Source organism: Procambarus clarkii, chromosome 24, assembly GCF_040958095.1.
Source record: "Procambarus clarkii isolate CNS0578487 chromosome 24, FALCON_Pclarkii_2.0, whole genome shotgun sequence".
NCBI classification, from domain to species: domain Eukaryota; kingdom Metazoa; phylum Arthropoda; class Malacostraca; order Decapoda; family Cambaridae; genus Procambarus; species Procambarus clarkii.
Genome location: NC_091173.1, coordinates 202,955 through 228,953, shown reverse-complemented (window position 1 = coordinate 228,953; position 25,999 = coordinate 202,955). Strand labels below are relative to the sequence as shown.

Below are 25,999 nucleotides of genomic sequence, written 5' to 3'. Positions count from 1 at the left end.
AGAATTTGTGAGTGAAGGAGACCAGTGAAGGTAACCTGCCTTGTTGCTCCTGTGTGTATACCTCTAGTAAACTCTCACACCTCTAGTATACTCCCACACCTCTAGTATACTCCCACACTTCTAGTATACTCCCACACCTCTAGTATACTCCCACACTTCTAGTATACTCCCACTCCTCTAGTATACTCCCACACCTCTAGTATACTCCCACACTTCTAGTATACTCACACCTCTAGTATACTCCCACACCTCTAGTATACTCCCACACCTCTAGTATACTCCCTCACCTCTAGTATACTCCCTCACCTCTAGTATACTCCCTCACCTCTAGTATACTTCCTCACCTCCAGTATACTCCCACACGTCTAGTATACTCTCACTCATGTATACATGCTGGTGGCGTGTATACATGCTGGTGGCGTGTATACATGCTGGTGGCATGTATACATGCTGGTGGCGTGTATACATGCTGGTGGCGTGTATACATGCTGGTGGCGTGTATACATGCTGGTGGCGTGTATACATGCTGGTGGCGTGTATACATGCTGGTGGCGAGTATACATGCTGGTGGCGTGTATACATGCTGGTGGCGATTATACACGCTGGTGGCGTGTATACATGCTGGTGGCGATTATACACGCTGGTGGCGTGTATACATGCTGGTGGCGTGTATACATGCTGGTGGCGTGTATACATGCTGGTGGCATGTATACACGTAACGTAAACTTAGGATACATTAATATACCTCATTGCTAGCCATAATCACTAGGAAGTATACCCAGTAATATATACCCGATCTGGGAGTGGGGAGTTAGGCCTATGTTGGCCCCAGCTAGGAGGAGGGGGGGAAGTGTTGTGTTGACAACATATGTGGTCAGAGGGAGATAGTGACAACATATGTGGTCAGAGAGAGATAGTGACAACATATGTGGTCAGAGGGAGATAGTGACAACACATGTGGTCAGAGGGAGATAGTGACAACATGTGTGGTCAGAGAGAGATAGTGACAACATATGTGGTCAGAGGGAGATAGTGACAACACATGTGGTCAGAGGGAGATAGTGACAACATATGTGGTCAGAGGGAGATAGTGACAACACATGTGGTCAGAGGGAGATAGTGACAACACATGTGGTCAGAGGGAGATAGTGACAACACATGTGGTCAGAGGGAGATAGTAACAACATGTGTGGTCAGAGGGAGATAGTGACAACATGTGTGGTCAGAGAGAGATAGTGACAACATGTGTGGTCAGAGAGAGATAGTGACAACATGTGTGATCAGAGGGAGATAGTGACAACATGTGTGGTCAGAGGGAGATAGTGACAACATATGTGGTCAGAGGGAGATAGTGACAACATATGTGGTCAGAGGGAGATAGTGACAACATGTGTGGTCAGAGGGAGATAGTGACAACATGTGTGGTCAGAGGGAGATAGTGACAACATGTGTGGTCAGAGGGAGATAGTGACAACATATGTGGTCAGAGGGAGATAGTGACAACATATGTGGTCAGAGGGAGATAGTGACAACATGTGTGGTCAGAGGGAGATAGTGACAACATGTGTGGTCAGAGGGAGATAGTGACAACATATGTGGTCAGAGGGAGATAGTGACAACATGTGTGGTCAGAGAGAGATAGTGACAACATATGTGGTCAGAGAGAGATAGTGACAACATATGTGGTCAGAGGGAACTCATTCTCAACACTTTCACTTACCAAAACAATGGTTGACTCTACCACACTCTGATCTATTTATAACTTATTATTATCTCAGCAGCCGTCCACCCCTCACTCTCAAGGTATATATATATACCTAGAGAGTGAGGGGTGGACGTCGTTCGTGTTATATAACCCACGGCCTTCTGGTCTTACGGGTCCGAGTTCCATTCCAATGGGAACGAAGAATAATACTGATTATTTGCTAAAGGTTTCCAGGCTAATATTTTAGACATAAAAATTATATATATATATATATATATATATATATATATATATATATATATATATATATATATATATATATATATATATATATATATATATATATATATATATATATATATGCAATTGACGATCACAAAACACTGATCATTTTATGCGGAAAATCCACAGAGAAATATGAAATTTCTCAGATCAGTCAGTCTGGTGTTGACAAAGGCTTTAACAAAGCCGAAACGTTCACCTCATTTCATATTTCTCTGTGGATTTTCCGCATATATATATATATATACATATATATATTCTTCTCTCCTCCATGGACACGGTGAGAGATGTGTTAAACATTTAGTTCAGGGATTTTTCGAGCAATTAACCACAGCAGGTGATTGTAGTGCTTTTAAAATGGTAGCCTGACCTACATACATAAATACACAGATTTACGTCTGTCCTACATAAACGGTGTTCTGGGAGGAATGGTGCCCAGCCACTTGGACGGTCGGGGAGTGAACGCCGACCTGCAGGACGGGAAACCGTCGCTCTACCGTCCAGCCCAAGTGGTTGGGCCAGGCGGCACTTAAACAGTCAACACAGTGAACACGGCCGCCTCCAGGACCTTGCTAGCGGGTGACGTCCCAACCACTGCAGGAGCGGGCGGCCTTGGCTTCCCCACAAGGAACGGGGGACAGGTTGTCCTGGAGGGTAGATGGGACAGGTTGTTCTGGAGGGTAGATGGGATAGGTTGTCCTGGAGGGTAGATGGGACAGGTTGTCCTGGAGGGTAGATGGGATAGGTTGTCCTGGAGGGTAGATGGGATAGGTTGTCCTGGAGGGTAGATGGGACAGGTTGTCCTGGAGGGTAGATGGGATAGGTTGTCCTGGAGGGTAGATGGGACAGGTTGTCCTGGAGGGTAGATGGGATAGGTTGTCCTGGAGGGTAGATGGGACAGGTTGTCCTGGAGGGTAGATGGGATAGGTTGTCCTGGAGGGTAGATGGGATAGGTTGTCCTAAAGGGTAGATGGGACACGTTGTCCTGGAGGGTAGATGGGATAGGTTGTCCTGGAGGGTAGATGGGACAGGTTGTCCTGGAGGGTAGATGGGATAGGTTGTCCTGGAGGGTAGATGGGATGGGTTGTCCTGGAGGGTAGATGGGATAGATTGTCCTGGAGGGTAGATGGGATAGATTGTCCTGGAGGGTAGATGGGACAGGTTGTCCTGGAGGGTAGATGGGATGGGTTGTCCTGGAGGGTAGATGGGATGGGTTGTCCTGGAGGGTAGATGGGATAGATTGTCCTGGAGGGTAGATGGGACAGGTTGTCCTGGAGGGTAGATGGGACAGGTTGTCCTGGAGGGTAGATGGGATGGGTTGTCCTGGAGGGTAGATGGGACAGGTTGTCCTGGAGGGTAGATGGGATGGGTTGTCCTGGAGGGGTAGATGGGACAGGTTGTCCTGGAGGGGTAGATGGGACAGGTTGTCCTGGAGGGGTAGATGGGATAGGTTGTCCTGGAGGGTAGATGGGATGGGTTGTCCTGGAGGGTAGATGGGATGGGTTGTCCTGGAGGGGTAGATGGGACGGGTTGTCCTGGAGGGTAGATGGGACAGGTTGTCCTGGAGGGTAGATGGGACAGGTTGTCCTGGAGGGTAGATGGGACAGGTTGTCCTAGAGGGTAGATGGGATGGGTTGTCCTGGAGGGTAGATGGGATGGGATGTCCTGGAGGGTAGATGGGATAGATTGTCCTGGAGGGTAGATGGGACAGGTTGTCCTGGAGGGTAGATGGGACAGGTTGTCCTGGAGGGTAGATGGAATGGGTTGTCCTGGAGGGTAGATGGGACAGGTTGTCCTGGAGGGTAGATGGGATGGGTTGTCCTGGAGGGGTTGATGGGACTGGTTGTCCTGGAGGGTTAGATGGGATGGGTTGTCCTGGAGGGTAGATGGGATGGGTTGTCCTGGAGGGGTAGATGGGACGGGTTGTCCTGGAGGGTAGATGGGACAGGTTGTCCTGGAGGGCAGATGGGACAGGTTGTCCTGGAGGGTAGATGGGACAGGTTGTCCTGGAGGGGTAGATGGGACAGGTTGTCCTTGAGGGTAGATGGGACAGGTTGTCCTGGAGGGTAGATGGGACAGGTTGTCCTGGAGGGGTAGATGGGACAGGTTGTCCTGGAGGGTAGATGGGACAGGTTGTCCTGGAGGGTAGATGGGATAGGTTGTCCTGGAGGGTAGATGGGACAGGTTGTCCTGGAGGGTAGATGGGACAGGTTGTCCTGGAGGGTAGATGGGATGGGTTGTCCTGGAGGGTAGATGGGACGGGTTTTCCTGGAGCGGGACAGACTATTGTCCCGGCAGACAATATAATCAGCCTCCACCACATCATTGCCTAATGCATTCCACCTGTTATCTACTCTGACACTGAAAATGTTTTTTCTGACGTCACTGTGGCTCATTTGGGTACTCAGTTTCCACCTGTGTCTCCTTGTTCGCGTCCCACCAGTGTTAAACAGTTATCTTTATCTACCCTGTCAATTCCTCTGAGAACTTTGTAGGTTGTGATCATGTCTCCCCTTACTCTTCTGTCTGCTAGTGTCGTAAGGTGCATTTCACGCAAGCCTTTCTTCGTAACTCATGCCTCTTAGTTCTGGGACTAGTCTAGTGGCATATCACTGAACTTTTTCAAGCTTCGCCTTGTGCTTGACAAGGTACGGGCTCCATGCTGGGGCTGCATACTCCCGGATTGGTCTTACATATGTGGTGTACAAGATTCTGAATGATTCCTTACACAGGTTCCTGAACGCTGTTCTGATGTTAGCCAGCCTCGCATATGCCTCAGACGTTATTCTCTTTATGAGGGCTTCAGGAGACAGGGTTGGTCTGATATCAACTCCTAGATCTTTCCCTCTGCCCGTTTCTTGAAGGACTTCATCTCCTATTCTGTATCCTGTGTCTGGCCTCCTGTTTCCACTGCCTAGTTTCATTTTTACTCGGGTTGAACTTTAGTAGTTATATGTGGACCATTCATGCAGTCTGTCTAGGTCATCTTGTAGTCTCATACTGTCTTCCTCCGTCCTAATCCTCCTCATTATTTTTGCATCTTCAGCATACACTGAGAGGAATGATTCTATACCATCTATGTGTGTGTGTGTGTGTGTGTGTGTGTGTGTGTGTGTGTGTGTGTGTGTACTCACCTAGTTGTACTCACCTAGTTGTGTCTGCAGGATCGAGCATTGACTCTTGGATCCCGCCTTTCGAGCATCGGTTGTTTACAGCAATGACTCCTGTCCCATTTCCCTATCATACCTGGTTTTAAAATTATGAATAGTATTTGCTTCCACAACCTGTTCCTGAAGTGCATTCCATTTTCCCACTACTCTCACGCTAAAAGAAAACTTCCTAACATCTCTGTGACTCATCTGAGTTTCAAGCTTCCATCCATGTCCCTTCGTTCTGTTACTATTCCGTGTGAACATTTCGTCTATGTCCACTCTGTCAATCCCTCTGAGTATCTTATACGTTCCTATCATGTCCCCCCTCTCCCTTCTTCTTTCTAGTGTCATAAGGCACAGTTCCCTCAGGCGCTCCTCATACCCCATCCCTCGTAGCTCTGGGACGAGTCTCGTTGCAAACCTCTGAACCTTTTCCAGTTTCATTATATGCTTCTTCAGATGGGGACTCCATGATGAGGCGGCATACTCTAAGACTGGCCTCACGTAGGCAGTGTAAAGCGCCCTAAATGCCGCCTTACTTAGGTTTCTGAATGATGTTCTAACTTTTGCCAGTGTAGAGTACGCTGCTGACGTTATCCTATTTATATGTGCCTCAGGAGATAGATTAGGTGTTACGTCCACCCCCCAGGTCTCTTTCACGCGTCGTTACAGGTGGGCTGTTCCCCTTCATTGTGTACTGTCCCTTTGGTCTCCTATCTCCTAGTCCCATTTCCATAACTTTACATTTGCTCGTGTTGAATTCCAGTAGCCATTTCTCTGACCATCTCTGCAACTTGTTCAGGTCCTCTTGGAGGATCCTGCAATCCTCATCTGTCACAACTCTTCTCATCAACTTTGCGTCATCCGCAAACATCGACATGTAGGGCTCTACGCCTGTAAACATGCCGTTAACATATACAAGAAATAGAATTGGTCCCAGCACCGATCCTTGTGGTACTCCACTTGTTACTGTTCGCCAGTCCGACTTCTCGCCCCTTACCGTAACTCTTTGGCTCCTTCCTGTTAGGTAGTTCCTTATCCATGCTAGGACCTTTCCCCCCTTTCCCCTGTGTGTGTGTGTGTGTGTGTGTGTGTGTGTGTGTGTGTGTGTGTGTGTGTGTGTGTGTGTGTGTGTGTGTGTGTGTGTGTGTGTGTGTGTGAGCGCCGTGGCCACCTGGGGGGGGCTCAAGGCACCGCGGGGGTCCAAAATAACCAAGTGAATGAACTCGTTATATATATTGCGCCGAACTGCTGACCTTCCCCCCCCCCCCCCCCCCCCCCCACCCCACCTATTTGAAGAGAGGCATCAGCAGAAATGAAACGTACTTAACCATTGTTGTCCCGGCCGCGAATCAAACCCGGGATCCCCGATTGTGAGAGTAGAGAACCAAGCTAACTTCACAACGAGACCCCAAGCAATACAACAACCTTGTAGACCAAACACTAGAAACTGAAGAGACGGCGACGTTTCGGTCCGTCCCGGACCATTATCAATTCAATTGTGGACCGAAACGTCGTCGTCTCTGCAATTTCTAGTGTGTGGTTTGGTCAACATTTGTCAGCCACGTTATTGTGAATTTACATCTGAATACTCTTGTATATTATATATATAATATAATCACCGAAGGCTGGATTTTACCAATTTTTGGACATATTTGGGCGCGGCCTCAGATAGACAGTTAGGTGGACGGGGACCTTCAGGGCGGGACGGGGCGGCCACAGATAGACAGTTAGGTGGACGGGGACCTTCAGGGCGGGACGGGGCGACCACAGATAGACAGTTAGGTGGACGGGGACCTTCAGGGCGGGACGGGGCGACCACAGATAGACAGTTAGGTGGACGGGGACCTTCAGGGCGGGACGGGGCGACCACAGATAGACAGTTAGGTGGACGGGAACCTTCAGGGCGGGACGGGGGCCCCGGCAGTTGCTGGTCACGTGATCAGCCTGGTGTTGTGACGTCACCGCCTCTCTCGCCCAACCTTCACTCTCTCAATATTACGTGTTGCTCGTGTTTCCGCCCCTTCTTCTTCTTGTGTAAGGTCGAGCGGGCGTGGTGAGCGCTTGTTGTAGTTGATGTGGGCGTGTGGCCGTGTGGCGGGCGGCGCGGGCGGCCCTGGTGCTCTCTAGCGAGGTTCCTGGACACGTGATCGTGGAGGACGCCAGAGTGATGCTGCCCCCACTGTGTGTGTGTGTGTGTGTGTGTGTGTGTGTGTGTGTGTGTGTGTGTGTGTGTGTGTGGTGTGTGTGTGTGTGTGTGTGTGTGTGTGTGTGTGTGTGTGAGTGTGTGAGTGTGTGTGTGCGTGTGTGTGTGTGGGTGTGTGTGTGTGGGGGGGGTACTCACCTATTTGTACTCACCTATTTGTGCTTGCGGGGTTGAGCTTCGGCTCTTTGGTCCCGCCTCTCAACCATCAATCAACAGGTGTACAGATTCCTGAGCCTACTGGGCTCTATCATATCTACATTTGAAACTGTGTATGGAGTCAGCCTCCACCACATCACTGCCTAATGCATTCCATTTGTCTATTACTCTGACACTGAAAAAGTTCCTTCTAACGTCTCTGTGGCTCATGTGGGTACTCAGTTTCCACCTGTGTCCCCTTGTTCGCGTCCCACCAGTGTTGAATAGTTTATCCTTGTTTACCCGGTCGATTCCTCAGAGGATTTTGTAGGTTGTGATCATGTCTCCCCTCACTCTTCTGTCTTCCAGTGTCGTAAGGTGCATTTCCCGCAGCCTTTCCTCGTAACTCATGCCTCTTAGTTCTGGGACTAGTCTAGTGGCATACCTTTGGACTTTTTCCAGCTTCGTCTTGTGCTTGACAAGGTACGGGCTCCATGCTGGGGCCGCATACTCCAGGATTGGTCCTATATTCGTGGTGTACAAGATTCTTTTTTTTTTCTTTATTTAAAAAATACAATTTATATTACATATACATAAGTGTTACAAGGCAATTATACATTACAATTCTTAGTGAACAAGTGTTTCAGTAGTACAGAACAAGATCTTTAAAAAAAACTGAATGTTATACTTATTTACCTATAAACGATTTACAAAAATTGGAGAATAAATTTACATTAAAATACAGGGGAAATTATTACATTTATATATATTTTATATAATTCTCAGTAAACAAATTTTCTATATCATCAGCGAGCATGAGCCGTAAACCCCAAATGTTATACCTGATCCTGCCTCGCAAGAACTTCAATATTATGTCTACTGAGTAACCTTCCTGCCTGCCTATCCCCACACAAAAAATGTAATCAGAAAGTAACATAATTATTGTATTCCTAATTTCTTGCATTTTATGTCAATATGAAACATTAAAAACCTCATTAACTCCACTCTAATACTTGGTCCACATAAAGCTTTAAGAGTGTCTCTAATCCAGTTTACAAGAACAACTTTCTGCTTACAGAAATAAAATATATGCATATTATTTTCAATTTCAGTACATTGGTCACACCTATTGTTGTCCTTAATGCCCAACATCAACAACCTATCATTAGTAGGAAGGGTCTCATGAATATAGCGATACAACAGCTCACGTTGTTTTGGGGCAATAAATTTAACATGAAGGTTTGCCCATATTAATTGCCAGATAAAGAGTGGATATGCCTCTCTACTCTAGGAACTATATTTGGCAGTATAACATCATACACGTGTTTACTGTTCATCATTAAAAAACCTTCAATATTACAAATCCGCCTGCGAACATCAATTGCACATGAATAAAAGTGCGGTGAAATAAAGGCAAGGTCAGTATACTCTGGCATATGTATCAAGGTCAGTATACTCTGGCATATGTATCAAATAGCTAACACGTAATTTACAATAGTAATGTCCTAGTGCATTTACACTATCCCTCTGCATTATCTCCTTTCTAAAAGTAACACATAAGATTGCCAATGACTTATGGTACACATTCAGTATTCCTATTCCACCGTTTTTCTTACCTTTACATAGGGTAGTTCGTTTAATTGGTTGGTATCTACCATACCATACATATCTAAAAATAGTTTTGTCAATCTCTATAGCACTTTTCTTGTCTATGGGAAAGCTGTGAGACAGCCTTCTGAAGGAGTCTCGTCGTGGACGTGGTGGTGAGCGGACCTGTTTTGATTCGCTCTACTACTGGCGTCTGGTGGGTGGACGTGTTTGTCGTAGCTGTTGGCCTGCGTGTTGACGGATGGGCGGATAACGTCACGCTGGGGGTGGTATATGTGCCGTCATGGACTCCTACACACCTCCACTAAAGCGGAAGGAGTCCATAGGACTCAAGTTTAGTTGTCATGCTGATCCCGACCTTCTTACACAGGTTCCTGAACGCTGTTCTGATGTTAGCCAGCCTCGCATATGCCGCGGACGTTATTCTTTTTATGTGGGCTTCAGGAGACAGGTTTGGTGTGATATCAACTCCTAGATCTTTCTCTCTGTCCGTTTCATTAAGTACTTCATCTCCTATTCTGTATCCTGTGTCTGGCCTCCTGTTTCCACTGCCTAGTTTCATTACTTTGCATTTACTCGGGTTGAACTTCAACAGCCATTTGTTGGACCATTCACTCAGTCTGTCTTGGTCATCTTGTAGCCTCCTACTATCGTCCTCAGTTTCAATCCTCCAATCCTCCTCATAATTTTTGCATCATCGGCAAACATTGAGAGAAACGAGTCTATACCCTCTGGGAGATCATTTACATATATCAGAAACAGTATAGGTCTTAGGACTGACCCCTGCAGGACTCCACTCGTAACGTCTCGCCAATCTGAGACCTTACCCCTCACACTGACTCGTTGTCTCCTGTTGCTTAGGTACTCCTGTATCCAACGGAGTACCTTCCCTTTCACTCCAGCCTGCATCTCCAGCCTTTTCATTAGCCTCTTGTGTGGCACTGTATCAAAGGCTTTCTGACAATCCAAAAATATGTAGTCTGCCCACCCTTCTCTTTCTTGCCTTATTTTTGTTGCCAGGTCGTAGAATTCAAGTAACCCTGTGAGGCAGGACCTGCCATCCCTTAACCGTGTGTGTGTGTGTGTGTGTGTGTGTGTGTGTGTGTGTGTGTGTGTGTGTGTGTGTGTGTGTGTGTGTGTGTGTGCGTGTGTGTGTGTGTATGTGTGTGTACTCACCTATTTGTGCTTGCAGGATCGAGCATTGATTCTTGGATCCCGCCTTTCTAGCCATCGGTAGTTTGGCCCCAATGACTCCTGTCCCATTTCCTTGTCATATCTAGTTTTAAAATTATGAATAGAGTTTCCTTCCAGAACCTGCTCCTTAATTAAGTGCATTCCATTTTTCTGCTACTTTCATGCTAAAAGAAAACTTCCTAACATCTCTGTGACTCATCTGAGTTTCCAGCTTCCACCCATGTCCCCTCGTTCTGTTTCTATTCTGTGTGAACATTTTATCTATTTCCACTTTCTCAATTCCCTTGAGTATTTTATATTTTCCTATCATATCCCCTCTCTCCCTTCTTTTTTCTAGTGTCGTAAGGTTCATTTCTTTCAGACGGTCTTCATATCCCATCTCTCGGGATGGGATATGAAGACTCCTGCCTGGGCCTTTTTCTGTTTGGTGGGGGATTGTAGATTATCAAGATCACAATCTTCTTGCCATCCGCTGTCAGAGTTCCATGTATGGAGCTTGTGCTTTCCTGGAACAAGCCTCGTTGCAAACTTCTGAACTTTTTCCAGTTTCCTTATGTGTTTCTTCAGGTGGGGACCCCCATGATGGCACGGCATACTCTAAGACTGGTCTCACGTAGGCAGTGTAAAGCGCCCTAAATGCCTAAACACTTAGGTTTCTGAATGATGTTCTAACTTTTGCCAGTGTTGAGTCTTAGCTTAATTATTCTTTCAAGTATTTTGCAGGGGATGCTTGTCAGTGATACGGGTCTGTAGTTAAGTGCCTTCTCCCTGTCTCCTGTCTTGAAAATCGGTACGACATTCGCCTTCTTCCAGCAACTGCGCAATTCTCCTCACATAAGCGACTCATTAAAGATCATTGCCTGAGGCATGCTGAGGGCCTGCGCTGCTTCTTTTAGTATCCACAGTGATACTTTGTCTGGTCCAACCGCTTTAGTTGCATCCAGTGTTGTCAACTCTTTCAATACCTCCTCTGCTCTATAACTGATTGTCTTCCGTCTAGGGTAATCTCTTCTAACAATGGGAGCTGGCTCGGTCACTCCATGGCTGGCTCGGTCACTACAATGGGAGCAGGCTCGGTCACTCCATGGAAACTCCATGAACACTCCATGGAAACTTGCATTCAGTGCTTCGCAGATTTCCTTGTCCCTTTTTGTATATGCCCCTTTAGTTTTCCTTAGTCTTGTCACTTGGTCATTTACCGACATCTTCCTTCTTATATGGCTGTGTAGTAATTTAGGTTGCTTTTTCGCTTTGATTGCAATATCATTTTCATACTTTCTTTCTGACACTCGTCTTATGGTAATGTAATCGTTCCTAGCTCTGTTACATCTAATCCTGTTGTCCTCTGTCCTTTGTCTTCTGTCCTTCCTCCACTCCCTCCTGCTTCTCATTTTTGCTTCCTGACACTGTCTATTAAACTATGGGTTATTATATTCCCTCCTGCTTTTTTCCTTTACTGTTGGAATAAATCTCTCTTCAGCCTCCTTGCATTTCCATATGACTTAGTTCATCATATCTTGGAGTGTTTTTCCTCCAGTTTCTTCCTCCCACTGCACTTCTCCCAGATAGTCCCTTATCCTTCTGTAGTCCCCTTTTCTGTAATCAAGTCTCCTTTCCCAGTCCTCTTGTCCTTTGGTCACAAGTTTGAATTCCATCATGTAGTCAAAGACTAGGACACAATGGTCACTGGCTCATAGTGGTATTTCATGTTCCAAATTCTCGATGTCTTCTTCATTCTGAGTGAAGATCAGGTCTAATAGGCTGGGCGTATCCCCTCCTCTTTCCTTTGTGTCTTCCTTCACATGCTGTGTTAGGAAATTCCTGTCAATAACGTATACTAACTTCGCTCCCCACGTTTCCTCCCCGCCATTGGGATTCCTTGTTTTCCAATTAATCTCTCCGTTATTTAGGTCCCCCATGACCAGCAGCTTCGCTCTCATTCTATGCACTAAAGTTGCTGCCCTCTGCAGTTCATCTATACATGCCTTGTTGCTGTCCTCATACAGCATCCTGCCTGGGCCTTCTACTGTTTGGTGGGGGATTGTAGAGTAACAAGATTACAATCTTCTTCCCATCCACTGTCAGAGTTCCATGTATGGAGTTCGTGCTTTCATTGGTACCCGGATTTTCCAACTCATCAAACTTCCATTTCCGCTTTATTAGGAGTTACTCCTCCTCCCTGTCTCTGTGTCCTTTCTTTTCTTATCACCTGGTACCCCTCTGGAAAGATTGCATCCAAGATCATGCAATTTATTTTAGTTTTCACTATTGCAACTATGTCTGGGTCTGCCTCACTAACTCTTTCTTTTATCTCTTCTGCTTTATTGGATACCCCATCAGCATTGGTGTACCCTTCATTGTGAACTGTCCCTTTGGTGTCCTATAACCTAGTCCCATTTCCATAACTTTACATTTGCTCGTGTTGAACTCCAGTAGCCATTTCTTTGACCATCTCTGAAACCTGTTCAAGTCCTCTTGGAGGATCCTACAATCCTCATCTGTCCCAAATTTTCTCATCAACTTTGTGTCATCAGCGAACATGAACATGTAGAACTCTACTCCTGTAAACATATCGTTAACATATATTAGAAATAGAATTGGCCCCAGCACCGATTCTTGAGGTACTCCACTCGTTACTTTTCGCCAGTCCGACTTCTCGCCCCTTACCGTAACTCTTTGGCTCCTTCCTGTTAGGTAGTTCCTTACCCATGCTAATGTCTTTCCTCCCACCCCCGCCTGCCTCTCGAGTTTGAATAGCAGTCTCATGTGCGGTACTGTATCAAAGTCTTTCTGGCAGCCAGGAATATGCAGTCTGCCCAACCTTCTCTGTCTTATCTTATCCTCGTTATTTTATCCTAGAATTCCAAAAGTTTTTTCAGGCAAGATTTCCCTTTCTAGAACCCATGTTGATGTTTGTTCACAAACCTAACGTTCTCCAGGTGTGCAACCAGTCTTAGCCTAATTATTCTTTCAAGTATTTTACAGGGGATGCTTGTCAGTGATACAGATCTTTAGTTAAGTGCCTCCTCCCTATCACCTTTCTTGAAAATCAGTACAACATTTGCCCTCTTCCAGCAATTGGGCAATTCTCCCGATCTTAGTGATTCATTAAAGATCCTTGCCAGAGGCATGCTGAATGCCTGCGCTGCCTCTTTTAGTATCCACAGTGATACTTTGTCTGGCCCAACCGCTTCAGTTGTATCCAGTGTTGTCAACTGTTTCATTACCTCCTCTGCTGTCACCTCTATATCTGATACTCTTTCATCTAGGGTAATCTCTTCTAACAATGGGAGTTGCTCAGGCTCGGTTGTGAACACTCCATGGAAACTTGCATTCAGTGCCTTGCAGATTTCCTTGTCATTTTCCATATATGCCCCCTCTGTTTTCCTTAGTCTTGTCACTTGGTCGTTCACCGACATTTTTCTTCTTATATGGCTGTGTAGTAACTTAGGTTGCTTTTTCGCTTTTATCGCAATATCGTACTCATAACTTTGTTCCGATGCTCTTCTTATGTTAATATAATCGTTCCTAGCTCTGTTACATTTGATCCTGTTGTCCTCTGTCCTTTGTCTTCTGTACTTCCTCCACTCCCACCTGCTGGCCATTTTTGCTTCCTGACACTGTCTATTAAACCATGGGTTATTATATTCCCTCTTATTTTTTCCTTTTACTGTTGGTATAAATCTCTCTTCGGCCTCCTGGCATTTCCGTATGATTAGATCCATTATATCTTGGACTGTTTTTCCTCCAATTTCTTCCTCCCACTGCACTTCACCCAGATAGTCCCTTATCCTCCTGTAGTCCCCTTTCCTGTAGTCAATTCTCCTTTCCCAGACCTCTTGTCTCTTGGTCACAAGTTTGAATTCTATCATGTAGTCAAAGACTAGGACACAATGGTCACTGGCCCCTAGAGGTATTTCATGTTCCAAATTCTCGATGTCTTCTATGTTCTGGGTGAAAATCAGGTCTAATAGGCTCGGTGTGTCCCCTCCTCTTTCCCTTGTGTCTTCCTTCACATGTTGTGTTAAGAAATTCCTGTCTATAACATCTACTAACTTTGCTCCCCACGTTTCTTCCCCTCCATGGGGATTTCTTGATTCCCAATTTATCTCTCCATGATTTAGATCCCCCATGACCAGCAGTTTCACTCTCATTCTGTGAGCTAATGTTGCTGCCTTTTGCAGTTCATCTATGCATGAGGCATCAGGGTGAAAGAAACTCTGCCCATTTTTGTTTGTCGCCGGCGCCGGAAATAGAACCTGGGCCACAGGATTATGTGTCCAATGTGCTATCCACACAGACACCGATGCACCGACCCGTGTGTGTGTGTGTGTGTGTGTGTGTGTGTGTGTGTGTGTGTGTGTGTGTGTGTGTGTGTGTGTGTGTGTGTGTGTGTGCGCCTGTGTGTGTGTACTCACCTAGTTGAACTCACCTACTCGCATAGTACAAGAACGGAACCATAGTTGTAATTGGACTCACAGAAACAAAACTCTCAGGAATCATAATGGATGTGGTTTTCCCCAGGACTACACTGTAATAAGGAGAGAGAGGAAAGGAAGGGGAGGAGGCAGAGTGGCCCTACTGATAAGAAAGGAATATAGCTTCGAGGAGATGATTATTCCAGGCTGCGAGGGGTTCAGAGACTACATTACAGGTACCATGATGATAGAAAGACCAAGAGTAGTGGTAGCAGTGATATATAACCCTCCACCAAACGACAGAAGACCCAGGCAAGAGTATGACAGAAACAACATGGCAGTTAACACTGTAACTGAGAGAGTAGCCACTGCTGCCTGTTGAAATCGATCCCATCTGCTCATCATGGGGAACTTTAATCATGGAAGGATAGACTGGGAAAACAGAGAACCACATGGAGGTGAGGAAACATGGAGAGCGAAACTGCTAGAGGTGACGACTAGAAACTTTTTAAGTCAACATGTCAGGGGACTTACGAGAATGAGAGGCAATGATGAACCAGCGAGACTCGACCTAGTCTTCACTCTAAGTGACTCCGACATAAGGGAAATCTGTTTCGAAGCCCCCGTGGGAATAAGTGATCACAGTGTACTGATGTTTGAGTGTTTGGCCGAGGAAGGGTTAATGTACTCAAGGAAGGGACCAGAAAACAAAAGACTGGCATTCCGAAAGGGAAACTATGAGGAGGTAAGAAAATTCCTAACAGATATAACTTGGAAAGCAAAGCTCGGAGGAAAGACGGCCCAAGACATGATGGACTACATCAGACAGAAGTGTAAGGAGGCAGCAGACAAGTTCGTCCCAGTCCAAAAGGAAAAAATGAAGTGCAGACGACAAACCCATGGGTTAATCAGAGATGTAAGCTAGCGAAGCAACTAAGTACAAGGGCGTGGAGAAACTATAGAAATAACAGGACACTAGAGAGCAGAGAAAGATACCAGAGTGCCAGGAAAGAATACGTCAGGGTGAGATGAGAAACAGCAAGGCAATATGAAAATGAAATAGCAAACAAAGCAAAGACTCAACCTAAATTGATGTTGAGGAGCCACATCAGGAGGAAAACAACAGTGAAGGAACAGGTAATAAAACTGAGAATAGGGGCAGACAGATTCACTACAAATGACAAGGAAGTGTGTGAGGAACTCAATAAGAAATTCCAGGTCTTCTCATTTGAGCAAGGAGAAGTTCCAGAGATGAGGCAGGGAATAGACAACCAGGCACCACTAGAGGAGTTTGGGATTACCAGTGGGGAAGTAAAGAAGTGTTTACTAGAGTTGGATGTGACAAAGGCTAAAGACCCTGGAATATCACCATGGATACTAAAGGAAGGAGCAGAAGAACTGTGCATATCACTCTCCATAGTGTATAACATATCACTGGAAATGGGAGCTGATAAAAATTTGGAAGACTGCTAATGTTGTCCCGATATCCAAAAATGGGGATAAGCAGGAGGCACTAAACTACTGGCCAGTATCCCTAACTTGCATACCATTCAAGTTGATAACAAAGATTGTGTGAAAAAAGGTAGTGGAACATCTGGAGTGAAAGAACTTTGTAACACAACATCAGCATGGGTTCTGGGAGGAAAAGCCGTGCCACACAGTATTAAATGAATTCTACAACCAGGCAACAAAAATCAGGCATAAAAGAAAGGGGTGGGCAGACTGCGTATTTTTGGACTGCAAGAAAGGCTTTAACACAGTATCGCACAAGAGACTAGTACTCAAGCTGGAAATACAGGCAGGAGTGAAAGGGAAGGTACTCCATTGGATAAGGGAGTACCTAAGCAACAGAAGACAGCGAGCAACTGTGAGAGGCCAGGCCTCAGATTGGCGAGGTGTCACCAGTGGAGTCCCACAGGGATCAGTCCTTGGACCTATACTGTTTCTGATATATATGTGAATGATCTTCCAGAGGAAATAGACTCGTTACTCTCAATGTTTGCTGATGACGCAAAAATTATGAGGAGGATTAAGTCAGAGGAAGATAGTATGAGGCTACAAGATGATCTAAACAAACTGAATGAATGGTCCAACAAATAGCTACTATAGTTTAACCCAATTAAATGAAAAGTAATGAAACTAGGAAGTGGTAACAGGAGGCTAGAAACATGATTCTGAATGAGAGATGAAGTCCTCCATGAAAGAGACAGAGAGAAAAAGATCTAGGAGTTGATATCACACCAAACCTGTCTCCTGAAGCCCACATAAAAAGAATAACATTGGCGGCATATGCGAGGCTGGCTAACATCAGAAGTGCCTTCAGAAACCTGTGTAAGGAATCATTCAGACTCTTGTATACCACATGTGTAAGACCAATCCTGGAGTATGCAGCCCCAGCATGAAGCCCGTACTTTGTCAAGCACAGGACTTATCTGGGAAAAGTTCAAAGGTATGCCACTAGGCTAGTCCCAGAAAAAAGAGGAATGAGTTACGAGGAAAGGCTGCATGAAATGTACCTAACGTCGCTGGAAGATAGGAGAGCTCGGATAGATATTGATCACTACCTACAAAATTCTAAGAGGAATTGACAGGGTAGATCAAGATAAATTGTTTAACACGGGTGGTACTCGAACAAGGGGGACACAGGTCGAAACTGAGTACCCAAATGAGCCACAGGGACGTTAGAAAGAATTCTTTGAATTCCAAAAAATTCATAGAATGCGGGAATTCTATGTCCTCCAAAGTGGTGGTAATTCTGTAAAGTAGAACATGAAGATGTCACAAACACTGGGAGGCTTTGCCTTATTGCCTCTTAGTCAAGTATTGACTCATATACTGACGGAACACTCTATTTACTTACCTTCACTCATAATTATCGAAATTCCTATCGCCACGATTCCGGATTCTGCTTGATGGATCCGCGGTGATGGATCAGCGGTGATGGATCCGCGGTGATGGATCCGCGGTGATGGATCCGCGGTGATGGATCCGCGGTGATGGATCCGCGGTGATGGATCCGCGGTGATGGATCCGTGGTGATAGATCCGCGGTAATGGATCCGCAGTAATGGATCCGCGGTAATGGATCCGCGGTGATGGATCCGCGGTGATGGATCCGCGGTAATGGATCCGCGGTGATGGATCCGCGGTGATGGATCCGCGGTGATGGATCCGCGGTGATGGATCCGCGGTGATGGATCCGTGGTGATAGATCCGCGGTAATGGATCCGCAGTAATGGATCCGCGGTAATGGATCCGCGGTGATGGATCCGCGGTGATGGATCCGCGGTGATGGATCCGCGGTAATGGATCCGCGGTGATGGATCCGCGGTGATGGATCCGCGGTGATGGATCCGTGGTGATAGATCCGCGGTAATGGATCCGCAGTAATGGATCCGCGGTAATGGATCCGCGGTGATGGATCCGCGGTGATGGATCCGCGGTGATGGATCCGCGGTAATGGATCCGCGGTGATGGATCCGCGGTAATGGATCCGCAGTGATGGATCCGCGGTAATGGATCCACGGTGATGGATCCACGGTGATGGATCCGCGGTGATGGATCCGCGGTAATGGATCCGCAGTGATGGATCCGCGGTAATGGATCCACGGTGATGGATCCGCGGTGATGGATCCGCGGTAATGGATCCGTAGTGATGGATCCGCGGTAATGGATCCACAGTGATGGATCCGCGGTAATGGATCAGCGGTGATGGATCCGCGGTGATGGATCAGCGGTGATGGATCAGCGGTGATGGATCAGCGGTGATGGATCCGCGGTGATGGATCCGCGGTGATGGATCAGCGGTGATGGATCAGCGGTGATGGATCAGCGGTGATGGATCAGCGGTGATGGATCAGCGGTGATGGATCAGCGGTGATGGATCAGCGGTGATGGATCAGCGGTGATGGATCCGCGGTGATGGATTAGCGGTGATGGATCCGCGGTGATGGATCAGCGGTGATGGGACGATGATAAATGAGTTACATAAATATCGCTCCAGATGATCCTTACAGTTTGGAGGAACTCCGAGGAGACACGTCCTCCACCCTCGACGACAAGCCCAGAATGCATGGCGAGGGTGAGGCAGGAGTGGAGCCCGCTTCTCCCCTCTGTCTATGAATCCACCAATCAGAGGAAAGCGCGGCATCGGCCTAGAGGTGCGTCCATCAATTGTTGGCTTCCCTCTAGTCACGTGATGCCTCAGGTGACGTCACGGCCTACAGGCCTGTGTTGACACAGCCTGAGAACCGTTGGCTTTACATCCACAAATTGCTTCTCGCTCTCTCCCTCTGTTCATATACATGAATGAGAAATTCCTGCTAGTGGCTGTACCGCTGCTCACAGAGAAGCTACGACGGCCATCATAGTCGTAATGAACAGCCCTGCTTCTATACTTCAGATACATACCGAACAAGAGATGTCTATTTGAAAAATTATAGAATCTAGAATGAGTGCACAAGAGTGTACTCGTGCTAGAGTGCACCACGACGGTTGGCGTCCCACCACAGTCTAGAGCCTGGCTGATAATACTTCCTCTCACACTTCCCTGTTCAGAGTGGGAGAGATTGCTGAAACACAAGTATATAAAGAGAACATACATGACACCCATGAACACAATAGAGCACCTAAACTACTGGCATCGTCTCAAAGCTCTCAAAATGTACTCTTAAGAAAGGAGACGAGAGAGGTACCAAATCATAAATACTTGAAAAATACTGGAGGGCCAGGTCCAAACATTTGCAGAGTAAAATAACAACATAATGGAGTGACAGATATGGAACGAAATGCAGAGTAGAGCCCGCGAAGACTAGAGGTGCCATAGGCCTAGGGAACTATGAAGACCAGAGGCCCACAGTTCTTCAACATACTCCCAGCAAGTAAAAAAAAATATTGCAAGAACAAAAGTGGAAATCTTAAAAAAAACTGGATAATTTTCTTCAAGACGTACCGGATCAACCAGACTGTAGCGGATTTGTGGGCCTGTGAGCTGCTCCAAGCAACAGCCTGTTGGACCAAGCTTTCACAAGTCAAGCCTGGCCCTGAACCGGGCTTAGGGAGTAGACTAACTCCCAGAACCAGCATCCAGGTACTGGTTCAAGTATGCCAACTTTGGTTCTCACCAGATGTGCTGGATGTGGTCTAACAACTGGAGATAAGACTAGCAACACGAATCCTAAAATTAGCACAATTAGTCCTCTATACATTTTATGTGCATTCCCATCCTTCTTCCTCCGCTCCCTGTAGCTTTATGGCCCATTGGAGTGTACCGTTGTTCATATTATTATTATTATTATTATTATTATTATTATTATTATTATTATTATTATTATTATTATTATTATAATTTTTATTATTATTATTATTATTATTATTATTATAATTATTATTATTATTATTATTATTATTATTATTATTATTATTATTATTATAATTATTATTATTATTATTATTATTATTATTATTATTATTATTATTATTAGTGCACTGTATTATCAATATTATTATCTTAGGATAAAAACCTGGACAAAAGAGGTTGAGATGTAAGTCTGGTGGTGATCACCACACACTCAGACCTGGACTAAACACTCAGACCTGGACTAAACACTCAGACCTGGACTAAACACTCAGACCTGGACTAAACACTCAGACCTGGACTAAACACTCAGACCTGGACTAAACACTCAGACCTGGACAAAACACACAGACCTGGACTAAACACACAGACCTGGACTAAACACTCAGGCCTGGACTAAACACTCAGACCTGGACTAAACACTCAGACCTGGACTAAACACTCAGGCCTGGACTAAACACTCAGACCTGGACTAAACACTCAGACCTGGACTAAACACTCAGACCTGAACTAAACACTCAGACCTGGACTAAACACTCAGACCTGGACTAAACACTCAGGCCTGGACTAAACACTCAGGCCTGGACTAAACACTCAGGCCTGGACTAAACACTCAGGCCTGGACTAAACACTCAGACCTGGACTAAACACTCAGACCTGGACTAAACACTCAGACCTGGACTAAACACGCAGGCCTGGACTAAACACTCAGGCCTGGACTAAACACTCAGGCCTGGACTAAACACTCAGGCCTGGACTAAACACTCAGACCTGGACTAAACACTCAGACCTGGACTAAACACTCAGACCTGGACTAAACACTCAGACCTGGACTAAACACACAGGCCTGGACTAAACACTTAGACCTGGACTAAACACTCAGGCCTGGACTAAACACTCAGGCCTGGACTAAACACTCAGACCTGGACTAAACACTCAGACCTGGACTAAACACTCAGACCTGGACTAAACACTCAGACCTGGACTAAACACTCAGACCTGGACTAAACACTCAGACCTGGACTAAACACTCAGACCTGGACTAAACACTCAGACCTGGACTAAACACTCAGACCTGGACTAAACACTCAGACCTGGACTAAACACTCAGACCTGGACTAAACACTCAGACCTGGACTAAACACTCAGACCTGGACTAAACACTCAGACCTGGACTAAACACTCAGACCTTGACTAAACACTCAGACCTGGACTAAACACTCAGACCTGGACTAAACACTCAGACCTGGACTAAACACTCAGACCTTGACTAAACACTCAGACCTGGACTAAACACTCAGACCTGGACTAAACACTCAGGAGAGTGCTAAAGACTTGGTGTAAATTCTTTACAAAACTTCACAAAAACAAAAATGTGGGTTTATATTTTATGTTATTATGTCTGTTAAAAGATATTAATATTACTTTTGATCATAATTTATTATTTTATTATTATTAATGATTTAATTTGTATTATTTTACGTTATAATAGAACAAATTATAATGAAACAAACAACTATAAGTTAGACAGCTTTAGACGGGAATTAAAGCAAGCAGTCAACGTACCGGAACTGGTAAATGTCGACAATTAATATAAAATTAAATTGAATTGAACTATCAGGGGAAATCACCAAGCCATTACGACAATATAGCACTGCGAAAGGATCAGAATACGGATTTGGGATGGGACGGGGGAAGGAATAGTGCCCAACCCCTTGGACGGTTGGGGATTGAACGCTGGCCTGCATGAAGCGAGACCGTCTATCTACCGCCCAACCCAAGTGTTTAAAAATAAAATGACTACTACTACTTCCTTCAGCTTGCAGAGAGAGAGAGAGAGAGAGAGAGAGGAAGATGAGCCACAACCAAGGCACCAACAAGACGGTGCTGGACCGCTACCTGCGCCTGGCCATCCCCGAGGAGAAGTGCCAGGCCATGTACGTGTGGGTGGACGGCACCGGCGAGAACCTCCGCTCCAAGACCAGGACCCTCGACTTTGTCCCCAAGTGTCCCAGTGGTAGGTGCTTGTTACCCTCTTGGTAGGCTCGTGTGGTAGGTGCTGGTAGGCTCATTTGATGGGTGGGTGGGTGGAGGCTTATGTAGGTGGTAGTAGCTTCATGTTGGGTTGTAGTAGAATCATGGTTTGGGGTGGTAGTAGGCTCATGTTTGAGGGGCAGTAGACTCATGTTTAGGGTGGCAGTAGACTCATGTTTAGGGTGGCAATAGACTCATGTTTTGGGTGGCAGTAGACTCATGTTTTGGGTGGCAGTAGACTCATGTTTAGGGTGGCAGTAGACTCATGTTTTGGGTGGCAGTAGACTCATGTTTAGGGTGGCAGTAGACTCGTGTTTAGGGTGGCAGTAGACTCATGTTTAGGGTGGCAATAGACTCATGTTTTGGGTGGCAGTAGACTCATGTTTTGGGTGGCAGTAGACTCATGTTTAGGGTGGCAGTAGACTCATGTTTTGGGTGGCAGTAGACTCATGTTTAGGGTGGCAGTAGACTCGTGTTTAGGGTGGCAGTAGACTCATGTTTAGGGTGGCAGTAGACTCATGTTTAGGGTGGCAATAGACTCATGTTTTGGGTGGCAGTAGACTCATGTTTAGGGTGGCAGTAGACTTATGTCTAGGGTGGCAGTAGACTCATGTTTAGGGTGGCAGTAGACTCATGTTTTGGGTGGCAGTAGACTCATGTTTAGGGTGGCAGTAGACTCATGTTTAGGGTGGCAGTAGACTCGTGTTTAGGGTGGCAGTAGACTCATGTTTAGGGTGGCAGTAGACTCATGTTTAGGGTGGCAATAGACTCATGTTTTGGGTGGCAGTAGACTCATGTTTAGGGTGACAGTAGACTCATGTTTAGGGTGGCAGTAGACTCATGTTTAGGGTGGCAGTAGACTCATGTTTAGGGTGGCAGTAGACTCATGTTTTGGGTGGCAGTAGACTCATGTTTAGGGTGGCAGTAGACTCATGTTTAGGGTGGCAGTAGACTTGTGTTTAGGGTGGCAGTAGACTCGTGTTTAGGGTGGCAGTAGACTCATGTTTAGGGTGGCAGTAGACTCATGTTTAGGGTGGCAGTAGACTCATGTTTAGGGTGGCAGTAGACTTGTGTTTAGGGTGGCAGTAGACTCGTGTTTAGGGTGGCAGTAGACTTGTGTTTAGGGTGGCAGTAGACTCGTGTTTAGGGTGGCAGTAGACTCATGTTTAGGGTGGCAGTAGACTCGTGTTTAGGGTGGCAGTAGACTCATGTTTAGGGTGGTAGAAGGCTCATGTTTAGGGTGGCAGTAGACTCGTGTTTAGGGTGGCAGTAGACTCATGTTTAGGGTGGCAGTAGACTCATGTTTAGGGTGGCAGTAGACTCATGTTTAGGGTGGCAGTAGACTCATGTTTAGGGTGGCAGTAGACTCATGTTTAGGGTGGCAGTAGACTCATGTTTAGGGTGGCAGTAGACTCATGTTTAGGGTGGCAGTAGACTCATGTTTAGGGTGGCAGTAGACTCATGTTTTGGGTGGCAGTAGACTCATGTTTAGGGTGGCAGTAGACTCATGTTTTGGGTGGCAGTAGACTCATGTTTAGGGTGGCAGTAGACTCATGTTTAGGGTGGCAGTAGACTCATGTTTAGGGTGGCAGTAGACTCATGTTTAGGGTGGTAGAAGGCTCTGTTTGATGTTACACCAAGTTAAGGTCTGTTGAAAGATGGAAAAGAGATTGGAGCTTTATCTTAAATAGTTTTTAAGGTTAAAGATCTCCTAGCTAAAAATATAGTTAAAAAAATGAACATGTAATAAGTGATAATATATACATATATCGTTTACGAGCTCATGTTTAATTACTATTGAACAAAGTGATTTCAAAATTGTATATCTTGTTGACACATTTTATATATTGTCCAATAAAATTGATACACTAACAAGATGATTCGTTTCAGAGCTGCCAATCTGGAACTTCGACGGGTCGTCGACTGGCCAGGCGGAAGGCAGCAACAGCGACGTGTACCTCTACCCGGTAGCTATTTACCGGGATCCCTTCAGACTGGGAAGCAACAAACTGGTGCTGTGCGATACATATAAATATAACAAGAAACCTACTGACACTAACCAGCGATGGAAATGCCTGGAAGTGATGAAGCAGGCAGCCGACCAGCACCCTTGGTTCGGCATGGAGCAGGAATACACTCTTTTGGATGTTGACAGACATCCTTTAGGGTGGCCCAAGAATGGTTACCCAGGCCCTCAGGGCCCCTATTACTGTGGTGTGGGGGCCAACAAGGTCTACGGCAGGGACGTGGTGGAGGCCCACTACAGGGCGTGTCTGTACACGGGCATCAACATCTCTGGAGAGAACGCTGAGGTGATGCCCGCTCAGTGGGAGTTCCAGGTTGGTCCCTGTGAAGGCATCACTATGGGCGACGACCTCTGGATGGCCCGGTACCTCCTTCACCGTGTTGCAGAAGACTTCAACGTTGTGGTGTCCCTGGACCCCAAGCCCATCCCTGGCGACTGGAACGGTGCCGGAATGCACACCAATTTCTCTACCGAGGCCATGCGTCAACCTGATGGCATCTTGGAAATCGAAAGTGCCATTGAAAAGATGTCGAAGGTTCACGATAAGCACATCCAGGCCTACGACCCCCATGGAGGCAAGGACAACGAGAGACGTCTGACTGGCCGTCACGAGACTTCATCCATCCACGACTTCTCGGCCGGTGTGGCCAACAGAGGTGCTTCTGTCCGTATTCCACGAGGCGTGGCCGAGGAGAGAACAGGCTACCTGGAGGACCGCAGGCCGTCCTCCAACGCCGACCCTTACGTCGTCTCAGAGAGATTAGTTCGCACCATCTGTCTCGACGAACAATAAGATGGACATTATCTCCACCATTGTTTGATAATGCCATAAGATGGCATTATCTCCACCATTGTTTCAGGCAAAATTGAGCAGGTTTTGTCTACCACTTACAAATAACTTGCTAGGAAGTCAGACCTGTTGTTGCCTGAGATATGGTGAGCCGAGCATATACGGAAATCTGATCTACCAAGAATGCTACCAAGATGCTCTGCAGAATCCTAAGAAAATACTGTAGGAATAAACACCTTATTTCTGCCATCTGTGCCTTCTGCAGCTCTCCATGTCAAGAGCTGTCAGTCGTGGTTTGTTTTAAAATTAGAAAATATAACATCTGTTTGGCTTCAATTCAAGACTATTTATTGTGCATGATATTAATTAGTTTGGCACTATAGATAAGATCAAGTTATTATACACCCGCACGTTTGGTCGTGCATACAAGCAAACAGCACCCAGTTATCTGCGGTAACTATAAGATAGCCAGTTTCCAGGCACTCGTAGAGACGCCGGGGCGATATAGTTGCCTGCATCGATAATATTTTCCTGAGAGCCAAAGGGACCAAGACTTATGTATGTCTCCTGCACGACCCTATAAGAGTTATTTGTATGTGTAATGTGTATATGAGAATTTACAGTGATGTATATATATTAAACTCGCAGTGTGATGTATGTCCTGGTGGCAAGCATTCAGTGTTGTATGTCATGTATGCTGTATCATGTATGTCATGTATGCTGTATCATGTATGTCATATATGCTGAATCATGAATGCCTTGTATGTTGCCTAACACTGTATACAACCTGTATCCATCACGTCAACATTATGAGAGTCTTGTTAACAGTTATCTGTGAAACAATTCCTTTAACTTGTACATAAAATAATTTTTAATAAAAATATTGCACTATCAAGTATGATATTATTAAACCAACAATAATATATTATAAAGGATTCATCACAGAGATTCATTTCTTTGTCCCTTATAGATAATTTTATACAACAAAGTTGGTGTTTCTTTACATAATACAATAGATACTTATCTGTTTCAGCCATGTTCATGTCTTGACAACCCAAGTTTTAACCAAAGTTATAGATTATGAAAAGGCATTA

The 25,999-nt window shown here is 45.8% G+C and overlaps 1 protein-coding gene across 1 annotated transcript; it reads left to right on the top strand.

Moving 5' to 3' along the window:
• Positions 1 to 25,800, top strand: LOC138368148 (glutamine synthetase-like). The gene is made up of 3 exons (XM_069330449.1): positions 1 to 30; positions 21,875 to 22,072; positions 23,980 to 25,800. The coding sequence occupies exons 2-3, from the start codon at positions 21,910 to 21,912 to the stop codon at positions 24,906 to 24,908; spliced, it is 1,092 nt and encodes a 363-aa protein (XP_069186550.1). The 5' UTR covers positions 1 to 30; positions 21,875 to 21,909; the 3' UTR covers positions 24,909 to 25,800.
• The last annotated feature ends 199 nt before the right edge of the window (positions 25,801 to 25,999 follow it).